This window comes from Vidua chalybeata, chromosome 15 (genome assembly GCF_026979565.1).
Source record: "Vidua chalybeata isolate OUT-0048 chromosome 15, bVidCha1 merged haplotype, whole genome shotgun sequence".
Lineage (NCBI taxonomy): Eukaryota > Metazoa > Chordata > Aves > Passeriformes > Viduidae > Vidua > Vidua chalybeata.
Genome location: NC_071544.1, coordinates 15,042,450 through 15,061,581, shown reverse-complemented (window position 1 = coordinate 15,061,581; position 19,132 = coordinate 15,042,450). Strand labels below are relative to the sequence as shown.

Here is a 19,132-nt window from a genome sequence, read left to right as displayed (position 1 = left end):
GCTGGACTCGAGGGCACTGGAGCAGGGAGCATCTCCCGAGAGCTCAGCAGCCTTTGAGGATGCGCCTGGCCATGCATGGCCTCTGCAGGGCCCGTGTCCCCTCTGTGCAGAGCCGGCTCTGTAAACGGATCAATCCTGTAAACAATTTCTCTCTCCCCGGGGCGCTGCCAGCCCTCGTGTCCTGCTCACGGAGCATCAGCTGGGCTCTGCGTGCTGGGTCGAGCCGAGGGTCTGGGGATGATATTTCCATGGAAGCGTGTGGTGCTGCCGTGGTGCTGACCCGGGGAGCGTCGTGCCTCTGCTTCCCGAGGTGGGGGGAGTTGTTTACAAAGCGACAGCCTGTGTCTCCAACCACTCAGGAACTCATCCGGGGATGAGAGTCATTCATTTTTTTTTGGCTTGGTTTTTTCGAGCATTTTTCAAGCTGTCACAGCTTGGCAGGTCTGTAGCTGCAGTGTCAAGATTTAGAATTATTCTGTTGGTAATTGCTTTCTGATTCATCAAAATGATAGATGAGAGGGAAAATGACAAATAATCACAAGTTGGGGGATCTTCAAGGATATCCCTAAAAATGTGACTGGAGAAGCATGGCATGTGCGAGTTCCTTGTTCAGGAGGTCACCTTTGCTGTCAGAGCATTTACAAAGAAATTCTCTTAAATTCAGAGTTGGAAAAAAATCTGGATAACTGCAAAATGAGTCTGCAAAGTGGACTGCAAAGGTAATTTTAGATAATTCAGTGTCTGGCCTTTCTTTTTTTTTTCTGGGTCTGAAAGCAGGTATCTTCCCCTCAGGCACTCACAACTATCCTTTCCAAGAGTGCTAAAAGCAAAATATGCTCAACTTCGCTTCCTGAAGAGGAGGTCTGTGCTCTGATGCGTGTTGTCTTCCCTTAGCTACACTAGCTTGTCTAATAAAAGCTATTACTGCTCTCCTACTCACAGCCTCAGACTAGCACAGCTACGAGTGATCTCTTACTTGTCTTGTTCCCTTAGTTACATTTTCAGAGACTCTCTTTGCCACAAGTCCCTTCGTTTTCAGAAGTGTTGTGGGAGTTGTGTGGTTACATCTCTTACATCTCCTCTTTTCTCTCCTTTAAATGTTGAAGGTAGGTGACTCATCATAACTTCAGCTGATATTTCTCAGTGATCTCTTATTTAGCACAGAGCACTGAGGAGAAGATGTATCGCAGAGTCAGAGGAGCGATGGTGATACCAGCGTGGATTAAAAAAAAAAGCAGCACAGCAGTTGTTTGTTGCTTTTGTTGTGAGGGTAATAGGGTTTATAGGCTGCCTCTCCAAAGCCTCAGTGACCCTGTGTGGGCCCTTCTGTGCTCCTCATGGCATATGAGTGAACAAAGATAAGGGAACACTCTCCACCACCAGGGATGTGCTTTGTGGGGGCAGCTCACAGCAGCTGGGTGTGAGGCTTGGCTCATCTCCCTGAGCAGGGAGGGCAAAGAGACCATTTGGAGCAAAAGATGAAAAAAATGGAGAACATTTAGTGAGGATATTCCGACAGCACTGGAGTTCAGCTCAGCTGGAGCTGAACAGCTTTGTTTTTCAAGAGCCAGTGCTTCACCAAAAGCAGTGCTTGTTTTTATTTTCCCTTCCTTTAATGGCTCCAAACTGACAGAGAGCAGGATTAAATTAGATATTAGGAAGAAATTCCTGCTCCCTGTGAGAGCTGTGAGACACTGGCAGAAGTTGCCCAGAGAAGCTGTGGCTTCCCCATCCCTGGAAGCATCCAAGGCCAGGTTGGACAGGGCTTGGAGCAAGCAGGGATAGTGGAAACTGTCCCTGCCCATGGCAGGGGTTTGGAATGAGATGATCTTTAACATCCCTTTCAACCCAAACCATTCTGTGATTCCTCAACAGACAAACGCTGGAGGACTGCAGAGGTCCTTGCAGTCACTTTGGCGCCGTGACTGCCCATTTGTTCAACATTCTGCTTTCAGAGGGCTCAGCAAACCTTTGGTGCAAATCATGACTCACCAGGATAATCACCTTTTGTCTCTGGGCGTGTGTGTGCATGTATTTGCAGAAGGAAGTCTGCAGATCGTGGGGAGGGAGCGTGGTTATTCCTCACCTTGCTGCTCGGACTGTAGATGGAGCAATGCACTGCTGTTCTCGGTGCTGATGGGGATTTTGGCCTCCCTTAGTGTTTCTCTATGCAGTGGCTGTTTGCAATTTTGTGGTGTTACAGAGAAAGGTTTGGCTCTATCCTGGGTGATGTAGGGTTTATGTTGCATCTTCTCTTACTCTTATTTTAGATCTCCACACACATCTGAGCTATTTCAGTGATCTTGAAGGAAGGCAGAGTGATTCTGTGGAAGGACACTGGTCTGGGAACTGGCCAACTTAACTTGCGTTTCCAGCTCTGCTGTTCCCTGATGTGGAACGAGGGGCTTGTTGTTCAACCTCTGTCTGCACATGTTTAATTGAACTTCAGCAGAGCTGGTCATGCTCAGCCTGCTTTTGTAAGGCTCTTTTACATCACAGTTCAAGAAGCACTGAATGTTATTGTTGAGCTACCAGGCAAACAGCAAATATAGGCAGGAAAGGGTGATTTAACTCTGTGCCATCCTGCTGCTTTCCTTTCCTGAGACCTCTTCTCAATCCTCTCCTCTGAGCTCTTTTGGATCTAGGCAGCTAATGCTTGCTGTGCATCCCTCTCCATCAGTCTGTGGGCTGCCAAGGGAAGGGATGCTGAAGTACCAGTTTGCATTGTGTGGGCACCTGCTCTCAGTTGTTCCATGCACTCAGGTTTGCACTAATAACACTCAGCAGGTTGCTCGCTGCTCTTTAAGTGCCTTCGTTAATACGGATGGTTTGGGCATGTCTGGATGGAGTTCTTCCGGAGGCTGCTGCTCATTGAGAAATCCATACAGCCAGATAAACCTGTTGTCTTGTTTCCAGCCTGCCTGCTGCCATTGCCTGTGTTTTCCCTGTCTGTAGAGCTGGAGCAGCCATGCACTGAGCTGTGCAGACGGCAGGACAGCATCGTTGAATGCACAATGCCTTTCCCCCTGGTTTTGTCGAATACAAAAGCTGACAAAGGGCTGTGCTCTGGTGGCTTCTTGGTCTGGTGTGCAAATGTCAGCTTGATCCACTGCCACAGCCCGGTTTGTTTTGGTCAAGGTGTGGGGCTGAGGAGGGGAGGTTGTGTTGGAGGGTGGGAGACCCGCTGTGAAGTGATCCTGTGAAGGAGTTTGCTGATGGGCTTTTAGAGGAAAGCCTCATTGTTTTGGAACAAGGCATTCAGAGTGGCTTTGGTCTGTGTTGCTGTTCCCCTGAAACCCCTTTTTAGCAATCAGCTGTAATAAAGTGTTCTTAACTAGATGAGTGGTGACTGGTGCATGTGGCTCCCAGTAACACTAAATCCACCACGCTTTGTAATAAGGTTTCAGTGCCTGGGGTATTTTGCCTAAAAATAGCAAAAAAAAAAAAAGTGTTAGGGGAAATCTAAATCAGAAGTAAACAAATGGCTTTTAATCTTTCCCTCTGTTTCAGAGTGAAGGATGCCGAGGAGGAAGAAGCCTGCAGAGGGCCTGGAGTCTCGAGGTCAGGATGGGGAGGAAGAGGAGGAAGAGAAGAGGAACCCAGCCAATGCCAAGAAGAAGCGCAGTTTTGTGGATGCGTTTATTGTTATATCCGACAGCGATGGAGAGGTCAGTGATGGGTTTGGGGTACCCAGAGCCTGGGCTGGGCCCTGCTGCTGCAGGACAGTGCCAGAGCAGCCCTCGCTGTCGTGCTGGGGTCAGGCTGTGCACAGAGGGTCTTGTGCCATTCCTTTTCTTACATATGAGATGAATCAAATCCTATTTGACTAGGAAATGAATGGTGTGCTTCGTGAGGGTGAGTTATGAGTCTGGGATTTGATAACCAAATCCTCTCAGAACTGAATCTGAAATGTAATTTAAAAGTAACCTTTCCTCAATCCCTTTACAAATCTTTTTTTTCATAATTTTTATTTGATTGATTTCCAGCTAAACCTTAGCAACCTGATTCTGTATTATGTGCAAATAGATAAGAAAATGATTCAGAACTCAGGCTTGTGAGTAGCTCAGAGACAGGCAATGTCTGGTAAACTGATTCTGAATTACAGAAGCCTGAGTTTATAACCCAGTTCCAAAGGGTGTAAAGGTGAATGTGGTATGGGAGTGCCTGGCTAAGGCATCAAGGCTCAGATCCCTGATCCCCAGCGTCGGCTTATGCACATCAGCGTTACCCTTGAGATTGAAATGTCTGTGTTGGTTACATGGCAATGGCGTGAGCACGGGAACTCCTGCCTGGGGGAAACCCAGAGCCCTCAGAACCTGTCCCTGACTGAGCGAGGTACACGAGAGGAAATTACTACAATCAGGTTTTTTTATGTGCGACTCTTATGGCTTTGCTCTGTCTTGCTGATGATTGGGGATCCTAAGCTGCTTTTTGTAATTCCACCATTTTCAAAAGCATTTCAGTTCACTCTCAAGCTGTAGATCTTAAATCAGGTCCCTTTTGCTCCCACATCTGCAGTGTGCTGCTCTCCAATAAGGCGATTATCATGTGAGGAGGAGAAAATCACTAGAAATAAACAGTAAGAAGCTGTAGGGCAAACGATACTGGATGTTTTTTCTTCACATTGTCTGAGTTCTTTCCCATTGGGAAATTCCCTGAAAGAAATGGAACATATGGCAGTAATAGTTCAGTGGGGTTAAACCCTTAGCTCTGCAATATGCTAAGTTAACTTCAGATGTCTGCTGCATCACTGGCCTTTATTGTGAAACCTATAAGGAAAAAAGAAATCAGCAGCTATAAGAGCTGCTGCAGTACATAAAAGATCAGGACCTGTTATTGTCTGCAATTATTCATCTCAATGTGCACGTATCTGAAAAAGAGGAAACAAACGTCTCTTAAAACACATCTATAAAAAGGTTAGGCTCCCTCACTGTTCTGTAAGTTTGTCTATAAACAATAAATTCTGATGGCATAATCGGTCATATTACAGAAAAGGATATGCTCAGAGAGGCCGTTAAAGAGCCAATTAGGTTCTGTTTAAGTGACAACAGTTCAGTCAGTTGAATGAGTGGATTTATTCAGTTCAGTCTCTTTCTGTGAGTCATCAGCTTCCAGATCCAGTGTCACAGTCTCCTGTCGTGTTGTTTTCTGCAAAATCAAACGCAAAACTGATTTACTTGGGATCTCAAAAAAAAATAACTGTCTGCCTTCTGTAACTGTCTCAGCTCTTCTGTGTACATCAAGGTGAATTTCAGTTTTGGACGTTGTAACTGTTGTTCTTGCACTGGTAAGACCTTGTTGTGTGTTCAAAAAGAGGTGTGGGAAGCTCAGATCAATAGCAATTTTAGAGAACAATATATTCTCAATTAATCTTGCATTTGTTAGGACATGGTTCCTTATGAATCAAAAGCTACAAGGACAATTTGGGCATCATTGATTCGATGGCTTTCTTCCTTGGCAGTCTCTTGGCAGGTATCTATAGAACAAGTCCCTAGTTCTGCTTCCAGACCAGCAGATCTTGTAGCAGCTGCACCTGGAAACCCTCCAGCTTCTCACTTTTGATGATCTTTGGCAGACTGCCTCTCCCAGGAATTTTTCAGTCATGCTGGATTATCAAGCTCATCCATGTTATTTTGCCAAGTTCCCTTTCTTTGCTCATGTCTATGCTGTGGCATCTGCAGAGCTGCATCAGAAAAAAGTTTTCTGGACGTGAGGCTTTCTGATCTCTGCTATATATAATCCTGGATTCGGGGAACACTTATTTTTTTTTGGAAAGGGTCAGACAAAATAAGAACAGTCTCTTTGGCTCTATGGAAACCAGAGGAGATGACCTTCTTTGTGCAGACTGTGTCTCTGAAAATGCAGACATACTGAATGAGTAGAGTGGTTCCCATCTCCCTTGGCTGTTTAATCCCACAGGGAATTGGTTGCCTGTGCCAGAAGATGGATGTTCATTCACAAATACACAGTATTTCAAGTAGTGCCCAACAATGCTCTCTCTGAGCATGACAGTTCCTGGTCTCCTGAACCTCATGCTTGCATTGGGCTGTTGGTTTGACCCCTGAAACCATGTCTTCAAGGTGATTGTTCCTCAGCACAGGGCCTGGCCAAGCATGAGCTCTGAGCACAGCCCAAAAGTTGTGCTGACCTGTTAGACTGATCTGCAGCCTTTAGTGCAGTTGATCCTCACATGCTGCTGATCTGGTCTGGGACCTTTTGGAAGGGTCTTTTGCCTGGATAGATCCTTTGGGGGCTTTGAGAGTACCTGCCTACATTTATAAAGTTGGCATCAAGTCTTACAAGCTCTTTCTGCCAGATCCATCAGCTCTGCCAGCCCTCGGGGAACATATGACAAGACTCGAGGGTGATGGTGCCATCTATTTCTGCATGGCCTGTCTTCCCTTCAGTGTGGAACATCCCTTTGCCTGAGTGTTCCTGTGTTTGGAGATACTCACAGTCGGGGTAATCAGCAGCATGTGTTGATGTTCAGATCAGATTTTGGCTGTGGTGCAGAGGGAGGTGTGTTTAGGCATTGGCTAACACCCAGCCACTGCCCTATCCTGTTTCCATTGTCTGTGACAGTGGACACTCACCTCAGGACTACACATGGCCTGAGGGACATCTTGCTGTGGAAAAGATGGCACTGGAAATGTCACAGCCAGGATGGCAGTGCCCACCTGTCATAGTTGAATCCTATCCAGCAGCTAAGTAGCAGGCAGCTGCTTGCTCATTCCCACCCCATGGTAAGGAAGAGAATTGTGGGGAAAAAAATCTCGTGGGTTGAGATAAGAACAGCTCATAATTGAAACAAGATAAAATATAATAATACTATTAATAATCCTAATGATAATATCAAGAATAATTGCAATGAAAAGAAGGGAGAGAGGAACTGCTTTTCATCAGGAACTGTAGTGATAGGACAAGGAGGAATGGGTTCAAATTGAAAGGGGAGAAATTGAGGTTAGATATGTGGAAGAAATTCTTTACAGTGAGGGTTGCAGCACTAGAACAGGATGCCCAGAGAGGCTGTGGATGCCTTATCCCTGGCAGTGTTCAAGGCCAGGCAGTGAGCAACCTGGTCTTGTAGCAAGTGCCCAGGACAGGAAGGTTGGAATGAGAAAAACTTTAAGGTCCCTTCTAACCCAAACTTTTCCATGATTCTATGAGTAAAACCCAAGAGAAAGCAGTGCCACCATGCAGTTGCTCACCACCCACTGGCCAGTGCCCATCCAGTCCCTGAGCAGCAATCAGTGTGTCCCAGCCAGTTCCCCCCTGTTTATACTCTGGGCATGAGGTTCTGTGCTGTGGAATATCCCTTTGCCCAGTTCCCCCAGCTCCTTGTGCCCCTGCTCACTGTCAGAGCACAGGAAACTGAAAAGTCCTTGATTTAGAGTAAGCGCTGCTTGGCACCAGCTAAACCATTGGTGTGCCATCATTACTCTTGTACTAAATCCAAAACAGCACTGCACCAGCTATTAGGAATAAAAATAGCTTAATCCCAGGATGCCACCTCACACCACTGACCATCAGAGCGAAGCAGAGCCACAAGGGAGTATTGCTGCAGTGCCCTGCTGTCTCCATGGGCTCTGCTGGTGCCAAGGGACCCAGTGCCTCCATCTCCCAGAGGAGAATGCAATGTGAGTTGGTTCTGGAGGAGGCCTCATGGCTCTGCTGAGCTCACTTGTTGAAAATCAGATTGATCTGAATCCAGGCTCCTCACAGCCCAGTAAAAGCCTTTTTCCTACAGAGTCCTCTCTCCCTGTGTCAGGAACTGCATATCCTGGCACGAGCCCCATTGTGTCTTGTTGTTCATCTCCACTTCCAGCAGGTTTGTTCTAATGAGCTGAAAGAGCAAAGCTGAAACAGATTCTGAACTGAAGTCAGAGACTAATAAAGTAGGGTGTGATATTAATTTCAGCAGCAGCCTTGGCAAGAGCCAAACATGGTAATTCCAACATCTAATTGGCTTTTAAAAATAAATTAGTCTGGTTTTCATCTGCATATTTCCCATGCAGGATGTGTGCTGTTTGGCTGTGCCCTATTGTTAGACGGTCCCAACTGCTGTTGAGCAGTAAAATTACCCAGACCTTTTGACTTTGCAGTCTGCACTGCTAGGGGTGGAGACATTCTGCTGTAGCCTTTTCTCCCCTGAGTCAGGAGAAGCTGATTTCTGTGGTTTATCATGTGGATTTGAGGGAGCAGGATGTGGGATGCTGGCTACTGGCTTCCATTTATGGGCTTTTAGAAATGAGTGGAGCTGTATCTTTTTCTGCTGGCAGATTCAAGTTCTCTTAAGTATGTGCAAAAGCATTTTTAAAATGGGAATTTGATTTCCTGCTGTCTGGTGAAACCAAGCAGGTTACAAAAACAAGGAAGAATAGTGGCTGCCTCCCACTAAATGTGTGGAAGACTTTGGAAACCTGTCTATTTCTTCATCTGTGTACAATGCTGACAGTGAAATTGCTCATAAGAGAGCATAATAAATTAAAGTGCAGAGCCTGACACACAGGAAGAGAATTTGGGTTCCTTCTGACCATTATGCCTTGAATTGACAGCAAAGGAGGAAGGATGCTCTCCTTGCTGGCACTGAGCAGAGGTGTGCAGTTCCTACCTTGCCTCCACTATAATAATTAGTTTCCCTTGGAAGATATGTGTGTTGGAGATGACCTTGTAACTAAGAGTATTGGCTGCAGTTTGGGAATATTTTAATTGATTAAGATTATTTTTGGACTAGTGATCTTATTAGAAAGGCAGTTGGTTGAGAGGCCCCTTGAGTTCCTATTATCCTTGTAGATAGATGAGCATTAAAAGGTTGGGTCAGGAGGAGCAAGCCCTGTTGTCTTCTCTGAATTTTCTTGGCCCCTTCTGTTTCTACCATCCCCGCCTGCATTTATGCAGAGCACTCTGGGGCCTGCGGGGCTCTCTCCCAGCAGAGGTACAAACAGCCATAAATCCTAATTAAAAGGTATGCTTTATTTTCTGGGTTTAAAAATAAAGAAGATTTAAGAATTCTTGGAATTGAGATGTGTGTATATATTTTGGCCCATCAGGATTAATTGGATTTGCTTCAGCGGTTCACTGTACCGTGGCTGTTCAGTAGAACGCTGCTGAGCAATTTAAACATCTTTCTCGAATGTATGAGCTTCATACAACACGTGTCCTGCAATAATTTTGCTCCTGCCACTGATGTAAATGTTGGGATTCTTCAGGACCAGCACGGGGAACTAAGGCACGTACTTGGCTGTGCCGTGGATCCGGGCAGCGCGTCCGGCGCCGGGCGCTCGGTTCCCCTTGGAAGCCCTGGAGGTGCTTGAGCCCCACGTTGTCCCGTGGTGTGTGTTGTAAGTGTGTCTCTGTGCACAGAGCAGGCACTCACAGCCGTGGAAAGTTTGGTGTGCTCATAAATCACATCCGTGCCCTGGAAAAGAGCTGCAGATGAGAGTGTCAGGGTTGACCTTCCAGCAAGTGCAGGAGTGATGAGGGGAAGATTGATGCCTAGAGAGAAGAGCTGGGGATTTACAGAGCCTGTTAGGATTAAATTGCCCCTGTTTTAAGCTGGGCTGGGTTTAGCATTGTTAGGCAGGGTTTTGGGGGAGGGCAGGAGAGCTATTGCTGAACCTCCTCCAGTGTATAATCCTGGTGCGATCCCATGGACTGTTCCCTGTCCCCTGAGGTGTGAGCAGCCCTGAGGTGAGGTCAGCATGGGGCTGTTGCTGCAGACCAAGGCAGGGCAGTTTGGGGTGGGAGATCCCGTGGTTTATGGAAAACTGTGGAGAGGGGCACTATGCCAGGGCCCTGGAAGAGAGAGGATTTCACCTCCTGAGCAGGAGCTTGGGATCCATCTCCTAGGAAGAGAGACTCTGGATGTGAAGCAGCCTTTTGGAGAGTAGCAGATCTTGGAAAGGGGGTATCTAAATCAGTCTGCGTGGGGAAGAGAAGGAATCACTCACAGAAAAAACCCTTAGGCTCAAGCATGAGTGTGTGTGGACTTGCCAAGCATGATTGCTGCTGTGTTGTGAGGTGATTCTTAAGTCAGTGGAAGTGAGGAATGGTTTAGGGCATGTAAAAGCTGTAATGTATTAAGGTTTCAGGAAACCACCTAATAGTATGTCTTGCAAAATCTTAGTTGGATAAATAATTTAATTTGGTCTAGATAGCAACATTCCTGGATTGGAATCCTGCTAAAAGACTGTCAGTAAGAGCTGCTGATGAACAAAGGAGAGGCTCATCTGAGGGAGATGTAAAGCTGAGGCCAAGAGGATCAATATTAGGTCTGTGTGTCTTTTAACATCCTCATTAATGATCTGTAAGAGGGAGCAAGTGGTGTATATAGATTAATAAAATCTACAGATAACACTAAAACCAGAGATGTCTTCAACAAAACTCAGCACAGATGTGCAGTCTGAAGGACTTCATAGGTTCAGAAACATGGGCAAAGGACAAAAGAAATGCATGACACTTGAAAATAATCACTGTATCTGTTTGTGTTAAAGCAGCCCAAGCCATGTGCCCCTCCTTGAACCCTCCTCTTGGCACAGGAGGTGGAATGAGGCAGATGTGTCTCACGGGCAGCAAAACTCAATGTAGCTGCAGAGGGAGCAGTGCAAAGCCCATCCTGGCCAGGCGTGGGTCTCTGCCTGAAACACTGGATTTGATTCTAATCCTACCTGATTTAGAGAGACAAATTGGAAGGGGTCCAATGCCAGCCTTGGGTAATGTGTGTGCCCTTGCCTAAGCTGTTAGGACAGCAACTTGAAATTTGTGTCATTTAAGCCTGTGCCCATTTGTGCTGCAGTCCTTGTGCTTAAAGCAGCACACATTTAAGTTGTTCGTGGGATTATTGTTCCAGGGAGCCTCGAGACTACAAGTTTCTCAAGTATTCAAGTTTCAAAAATGAAATACTTGTGGCAATACTGGCTGTAGAAGATATGGATGCCCCTCAAAGTGTTCAAGGTCAGATTGGATGGGGCTCTGAGCACCCTGATCTCGTGGAAGGTGTCCTTGCCCATGGCAGAGTTGAAATTAGATGATCTTTAAAGTCTCTTCCAACTCAAACCATTCTTTGATTCTATGAATACAATGAGAGAATAGCATGAGGGGGAAGTACAGCTGGCCCTCCTGCCCTCGAGGTGCATTGGTGTGGGTCTCAAAAAATGGCTAGGGATTCTAGTTTGGATCACCTGAAATTGCCTGGGCATAGTACTAGAAGCTGCAGGGCAGGAAACAGTCCTGGCTTTGCAGGTGTGTGATGCTCAGTTATAAAAAGGTTCTGTTTTTCTCTTTTGAGTGCTTACAAATATCAATGCTTTAGCAAGGCCAAACAAATTCTCTCTAAAATCATGAGTAGCAGGTGCAGTGCATGGTGGTGACTGGCATGAAGTCTATTGTCTCTCCTACTTCTCTGTTTATGTCAGTCTGTAACTCTTTTTGCTCATTATGCTTATCACACAGCTTTTAATAGTTACAGAATGTGTTTGAATTACGTTTGAAATTCAAATTTCACACAAATAGATGCTTGTTCTTGAACCAGTGTTTGTGCCTGAGTAGTTGGGGGGAGGGGGCTGGTAGTATTTCTTACATATTGCATGCAGTCACCATGTTCTTTTCCATTGCAGCAGGAGTCAAAGGAAGAGAGTGGCTTGCAAAAGAAGAGAACAAAGCAGCTGGATCGAACAAAGTTTGCTGCTAAAAGAAAAATTGCACGTATGTCTCGATTGTGGGGCTGGGGACGTTGTCTGGTGCTGAGCAGCTTCTGCTGTTTGTGTTAGAGAAAGGCTGTGACATGGCTGAGGATGCAGAAAAGACCCTTCACGGGGCTAAATTTTGCACTTCCAAAATAAGTGTGCGAGGGTGTTGGTACCTCACCGGGTTCAAAACTGTCTGAGGCTGATGTGAAAGCGCCGTCAGTCACAAACTGCTTTCCTGTCCAGGCCCCTCTGCTCCTGTCTGTCCCTGAAACATCACAGTGCTCTGACCCGACAGCTGCCGCTCAGGAAGGATCTGAGTCGCAGCTGACAGTTCTCTGAAATCATCAGCTCACAGTGTGGGGGCTGCCAGAGCACCAGCAACGTTGGGCATCATAAGGAAGGGTGTTAAGAAGCAGGGATTTGGTTGATGTCATTTTGCTGTTACATAAAGTGTTGGTGCACCCGTGTCACAGTGCTGTGTGCAGTTCTGGCCTCTGCTTAGCAAGGACACAGTGGTGCATCCAGAGAAGGGCAGCTCAAGTCATGAAGGGGTAAACCAGCTGCCTGGTGAGGAGAGTCTGGAAAGCTTGGGGCTGCTTTGTTAGGAGAGAAGGATGGGATCAAAGTTCCCATCGGGAAGGCAATGCCTCAGCTGAGCTGTTGTTTACCAGCTCCTGGGGTCTATCAGTGGAAATAGCAAGAAATAGATGGGTTTAAAATGGGTGAAGGACACTAATGCTTCTCACAGCATGGGGTGAACTCCTGGAAGTTTGTGTCACAGGAGGTTGTGGAGAGGTCAGAATCAACAGCTTTAATAAGGGATTAAATGCATTCATGGACAATAAGTCTGTGAACAAATGCTAAAGGCTGGGATGTTCCTGCTCATATTCTGATGTACAGGCAGAAGGGCCCACTGAGCATGGCCAGCATACCTCTGCTCCCTTTTCAGCCCCACATGTTACAGCAGCCAGGCCCCAGAGTGTCCCCACTCGTGTTCCTGTGCTCTGCAAGGCAGTGGTCCGTCCAGCGCATAAAATTCAGGACTTTTTAAAATGGGAGAAATGTTGACTCCTGCAAAACCCAAAGCAATCACTGAACAAAATGGAGCACGCCAGTGCTCTGCAAGCAGCAGCAGTTGGGCTTGTCAGTCCTCACAGGGCTTGTGTGAATTAAATTGTTTTTAATAGAGGCCTAAGGCCATAGCACAGAACAGCCCAGCTCTTTGTGGGAGCCGCAGCCCATTGTGCATGTCTGTGTTGAACAAGTAAGATAGCAAAGTCAGAGATGGGGAAGGAGTTCTTTTTCTTATCCTTCTTTTTCTCCCAAAGGAAACAGAGCACCAAATTAAAGCTGAAACCCCCCTTGGAGATGCCACTAAAATGTGACCAAGCATATGGTGCTAAGAGCAGGGATCTGCTGAAGTTGGATGTCCTCGTTGCATCATTGAACATGTAGGGTTTCAGGAGCTGGTGCTGTGCAAAAGGTGTTCAGTGTGCTCCAGAAAATCCACAGGAGACAGGGCTGGCTCTCCAGATGTTGTTTAACAGAGGAGTTCTGCTGTGTTTCTAGATGTTGAAATTTATTAATAATAGTTTTTCTTTTCCTGGGGCAAAAGCTGCCTTTTTTTGTTGCTTAGTGTGCTCGTCTGAGTTTGGGGGTGCCTGGCGCCGCACAGTCGGAGAGCAGGGGCTTATTTAGGCACGTGTGATGGTGGGGCTGTTCTCATTTGTGGGAAGCTATAATTAGACTTTTGGTGTTTGCTTTTAGGCAAATTAAGATTTGAAGTAGTAATTATTTTTCCCAGTGTCTTTAAATAAATTCTTTGAATTGCGAGGCAAATTGGTCTTTTGTAAAGATTGGGTGCTTCTGGGTAGAGCAAGTTCTTTCTCCTCAAAACTGGAAAATTTTGGATATTGGCAGGCACTCTTTATAAAGCGTATCCTCCCTTTTTTGCTTTGTTGTGGTTTTATTCATTTTAACCTAGAGCCATAACTAAAATATATCTGTGACGTTTCATCCTGACAGGATAAATGGAAATACAAAACCTAAAGAAGTCTCTCTCTTTTTCCAGAGGAAGTCAGTGCTTTAAAGCACATTTGAATGTTTTTACTGTAATTGCACTTCGGATATGTAAAAATACCGAGATCCCGCGTTTCTGTTATTTTTGAGTAAATCTCTTATTAGTAAGTGTTATAACTACAACTAGTGGGGTTTTGCATCTAATTTACTTTGCAAATGTCAAAATGGAACATAAATCACTCTGCAAATTGCTGTATTAGCATTTAAAAAGGCTCTGAAATGGTTTAATTTGTTTAGGGCTACCTTATCTTAAAAACAGTTTCTCTCTGACCCCTCCTTCCCATCTGCGGGTCTCTCGGATGCCCTGGTCCCCGGAGGGGCGCTGGGATTTCCTGCCGCGTTGGGATGGAGCTGTGACGAGAGGATTTTGGAGTGGGAGATGCTGAGTTCCCAGTGCCGGTGCTTCCCCCGGGAATGGGCTCCTGCAAGGCAGGCGAGTGATGAGTGTGAGCTGAGCATCGGTCCAGATGGAGAGGGGTCGTTTCTCCCGGGATCTGTGGAGCCCCCACCACACGCTCTGAGCTCTCTCCCCAGCTCTGTTTGCACACAGTGGTCGGGGGCTAATGCAGCGCTCCGGGTTTCTAATCATCATAAATTATGACGGCTGCAATCAGCATCAAGTTTAATAAAACACACGGTGCTGAGAAGTGATCAGTCCTGGAGCATGAAATACCCGTCAGCTTCACTTAAAGCAGGTCAGGTCTGCTGGAAGGCATTAGCAGAGCTGCTCTTTGCTCTCCCCACAGTAATGCCAGGTGGATTTAAACTCGAGTTTTCCCCATCTCCAGAGCACCTACTCAACTGGAACGTGCACTAAGTGCATCTTGTTTGTCACTGGTTTCTTTGCCAGAGGCAGCATTTGTCTGGCACATTCCCTGTCCCCAGAGGGGAAATTGCTGTGCCAGGGAGGGAGAAGAAAACAAAATGTACAGCAGTAACTCGCCAAAAAATGTTTCTTTTTATTAAGCTTCATGGATGTTGATAGCCTGAACTGGCAAATGTTCAGGCCCCTGTTGAAGCACGTGGAAAGTCGTGTGTTGCAGGGTGCTGATCATGTGCACCAGTTTTCCTGCACATGTCTGAGTTTAGAGGATCTAGCCTGATTGCTGTGATGGTTTGAGCAGGAAAACAAATCAGCACACACTTTCTGAATGCTTGGAAGGTGTTTGGCGTTATGGGAAAAGAAAAGACTGTATGTAGCACTAAGTGCTATGGTCTGGATGACACGGTGGTGATTGGTCAAAGGTTGGACTCAATCTCAGTGGTGTTTTCCAGCCTAATTGGCTCTGTGATATGCTGTTTAATGCTGCTGTTCTTGGGGCTGGGAGCTTTCTCCATACACTGGACTGTGCTTTCCATTAAAGAATGATTTTTTTTTTTTTTTTTTTTTTTTTTTTTTTTTTTTTTTTTTGCTCTGATCCCTCCTGGCTGTAACATCTCAGAGTGACTTTGTCCAAGGACAAAAGATCCCCACGAGCCCTGAGAGCATTGCAGTCTGCTTTCCCTTCAACCCCTTTCTTAATTTTCAAAGGAATTATCCCCCACCCCACCCCAAACCAACAACCTGAAGCTAAGTGCTGTTTTAGTAGGACACATAAAGGAATCTGAAGGTAATCAGTCCAAAAACGTTTCAGATCCTGCTTGGGTGGGGGAGCACGAGGCTGCCATCACCCAGGAGCTGGGGGAAGGGCAGAGTGAAGCTCTGCTCTGTGGATGCTCCTGGTTGCAGCAGAGCTGTCATAGGCAGGCTGTGGTACAGCCAGAGCACGGCTGCACTGCTGTGTTTGGGTGGCAGCTGGTAGGGAGAGGATGGGATAGAAAATGGGAGCCTGCAACTTGTGAATGCATCTTTATCCAGGGAAACGCCTGTCTCCGGAGCCGGCTGCAGTGGAGGCATATTCTGTGCTTGGGCAGCCTCCCTGTTCAAATGGCACATCTTAAAGATGTTGTAGCCTGTCGGAGAGCGCGAGCCTTCGGTTCATGCATGAGATGGCGCGTGCAGGGTTCTGCCTGGAGGAGGGAGCGGGTTCTGAAGGAAATCTGTCAATTTGTTTCGAGTGAGAAGATGTATTTTTTCAGCTCCTGAGAGTGCTGTTGAGTTGTTTTTCAAGCTGCACTCCATTCTGCAGGCATTGTATATTTTAAGCAGAGTGAAAGTGTTGGATTGAATCTAAGTAAATAAGTGATTTCCAAAGTAACTAACTGCTTTGTTTCTGCATAGCCAGTCTAGACTTTTGGTTTGATTGGAGCGAGGAATATTTCAGGAATAAATTTTCTGCTGAAATAGCAGTTACAACTGTAGGAAACCTGTTTCCCATGCATGACTGACTTAGTGATGCAGTGGAGTGGTGATGTGAGCAGAAGGGGGATGTATGCATGTGAGATATCCTCTATAATACCACCAAGCAAGTAACATTATCCTCCACAGAGCTTTCCACCTGAGGCTCGGGGTGAAAAACATGTAGCTCTTTTTCTCTTGGATAGGTCTCCTGTGGTATTGCAGGTATCTGTGTCAGAAGACAGTGATGCGTGCTACTTGGTTAGTAAAAAAGTGTCTTAAAGACGTGTTGTTTGTCCTACCTTGCTGCTGAGCCTATCCGATGCAAAAATGAGCACACTTTAGAAATCTGTCCTTTTCCTCTCTCCTTGAACATGCATTCTGCAGCTGCAGTGTGTGTTGTTTGATGGCAAATAAAATGTCATGTTGCAGTTAATATACTCGGGGAATGGAAGCTTAGATTGCTGTAGAAACCTGAGGTGAAGTTCCTGACCTGAGATACCTTTCTCATTTAGTGTTGCCTGCTCCAGTTTTGTTGACACCTTTCCAGACAGCTGAGGTTTAGATGATTTTCTCTGCATTCCTCCTGGGAAGGTGGGACTCTCACCCATTTCTCCCTACATGCTGGATATTCACCGAGTGTTTACATACACCTGCAGCTGTGACTTGACATTATCCTGTTTCTTCTGCTGTAGAGATGACTGAAGAAGAACAATTTGCACTGGCCCTGAAAATGAGTGAGCAAGAGGCTAGAGAAGTGAACTGTCAGGAAGAGGAAGAGGAGGAGCTCTTGAGGAAGGCCATTGCTGAGAGCCTTAGTGTAAGTGCACTTCTGTGAAGAGGCTCACTAGGGTACTTTAGCAACATTGCTGTCTGTGCTTGTTTTACCATGCTGCACAAAATAAAGTTTTACTGGGGGACATAGATAGTCCCAGCACAAACTGGAATGACAGCAGCTGCAGAGTAGTTGCTTTGTACTGTTCCTACCTTGTGAGACAGACATGAAGTGTAACCCCAGCTGTCCCTGTTTTTGGGTACGGAGTTCTGATTTGGGATAGGGGTTTCTGCAGTCCAGGTGATGGCTGCCAGCATGCTGGGGGAGCCCTTGGTTGTGCTGTGCTGTGCTGGTAGAGAACACGTGTAGGAGAGTGAACCTTTTGTTTTTCAGAGCTGTCAGCCCTCAGACTCGTCGACTGCATCTCCTCAGCTGTCAGTGGAAGCACTAGATTCACAGGGCCAAAGCCAGCCTGCTGAGAAAGAAGGCTCTGAGATCCTGGGAGGCCTGGCATTCTGCCCTGACACCCCTCCCTCTGACTGCAGCTCCCACTCACAGAGCTCTGGAGCTGATGGGAATGGACAGATGGATGTCGCCCGGAGCCCCTTGGTAGTGTTGAGGAGGTTAAGCCAGGAAATCGTTGAAAGCTCACTAGTATCCAGCATAATCGTGTCTCCGGGGAAGGGCCAGCCACTGACAAGGTCAAGTGAAAAGTCTTGCTCACCAGCAAAAAGTGATTCGAATAACATGTTACCCAGCACTCTGGGAGAGGATTTCATGTCTTTGAGTCCCACCTTTGGCAAGGTGGCTTCAGGAGGCTCCTGGAGACTGGCACCTCGGAGACTGTTCACCAGCCCCTCCAGCTCTTCTGAAGCAGCAGGCCATGAACCAAAAGAGCAGCTCCTGCCCTGCACTGGCCATCCTGTGGGAGAAGCTGGTGCTGGGAGCTCAGCCACACTCTGGAAGAGCAGGACCACAGAACAGTGTGACAGCCCCAGGAGTGGTGGAGGAGCAGGTACCAAACACAGCTCACAGCCTGGGCACACTGCCAAGGTCTGTGTTTCCACAGAGCAAGCAGAGGAGAATGAGGGGTCTGGCAGTACCCCAGATCTTTCCATGCTGACTGTGGTGGAGGAGAAGCACAAACAGGAGGAGGCAAGAGACACAGTGCACTATTATTGGGGCATCCCCTTCTGCCCCAAAGGCGTGGACCCCAACCAGTACACCAAAGTCATCTTGTGTCAGCTGGAGGTTTATCAGAAGAGCCTGAAGCAGGCTCAGAGACAGCTGTTGCATAAGAAGGAGTTTGGTAACCCAGTTGTGCCCAGTTCTTCCTTGAGCCAAAACGAGCTTGGGAAAGGAGAGGAGATAAGCAGGGAGAATGGGGTTGCTGATGGTACAGAAGATGGAGACACAGAGGGACAGGAGTCTGAAAACATCACCTGGCTCCACTCTGCAAAGAGGAGGGATGCAGAGAGTCCAGGGCACAGCATGGAAGAAGAGAAGAACTCCACTTCTGATGATGAACCGACCACCAGCTACTGCCAGGTAAGAGCTTTGCCACTGAGCAGAGGTTGAGCAGCCATGCCCTTCTGTCCCTGTTACGGTTCAGTCTCTTCTGCAAAGCAGGCATTGCTATTTAATGCCCCTCTTAAATTTAGGGACTTCCTCCCCCAGCCACACAGGTTACTGTGGAAAGGAGAGAAGTGTACAGGCTGACACCCAGCTCTCACAAGATAAGGGCTATTGAGCAGCCTGGCAGTCATCATTAGTGCTCCAGAGACCGACACATCCAACTGATCCTTCTCAGAAGGGTACAGCCTGGCAGTGTGTCAAGGCAGAGGACACAGAGGTGATGCTGACCACCACCAGCTCTGATTTATAAACCTGTGGCTGTGTGGGGAGCTCTGGGTTTCTCTTTGCAGTCAGAGATGTGGGTTTGTCCTTGCAGCACAGCCTTTCCTGTTTGCCTCTCCATGCTTATCTGCATCCATAAGTGCTTCAGCCTTGGAACTGCTCTTCTCCCTCGTGGCTGGGAGAGGCTTTGTGTGGTCACAGGCATCTGCCTGCCCTGGTGATCTGTCACCACGGTGGTGCTCCCTGTCCTTGTCCTGGTGTTGGGCACCTTCTCTCGGGCTCGGGCATGCTAGACACTAGGTGTCAGCCTCTGTCTCTGTCAGGGCTCTCCTGCTGGAGCGGAAGGCAGCTTTCTGTCACTGCTAAGTTTAAACAGATTGCTAGTCAGATGAAGTATTTATTACTGCTGTATTTTAGGTTTGTGTCAGCCTTTTCCAACCCTCATTTTTCATAATG

At 47.0% G+C, this 19,132-nt stretch overlaps 1 protein-coding gene across 6 annotated transcripts in view; it reads left to right on the top strand.

The window, feature by feature from the left end:
- The window catches only part of UIMC1 (ubiquitin interaction motif containing 1), a 39,835-nt gene that overhangs the window by 1,072 nt on the left and 19,631 nt on the right, over nt 1–19,132 (top strand). For 5 of the 6 annotated variants that reach the window (XM_053956795.1, XM_053956794.1, XM_053956797.1 and 2 more), the window contains exons 2-5: nt 3,511–3,668; nt 11,616–11,703; nt 16,740–16,864; nt 17,213–18,367. In XM_053956795.1, the coding sequence (XP_053812770.1) occupies nt 3,519–3,668; nt 11,616–11,703; nt 16,740–16,864; nt 17,213–18,367 (1,518 nt within the window). In that variant the 5' untranslated portion in view covers nt 3,511–3,518. The remainder of the gene's footprint in view (nt 1–3,510; nt 3,669–11,615; nt 11,704–16,739; nt 16,865–17,212; nt 18,368–19,132) is intronic. The other variant, XM_053956796.1, reaches the window with a different exon arrangement.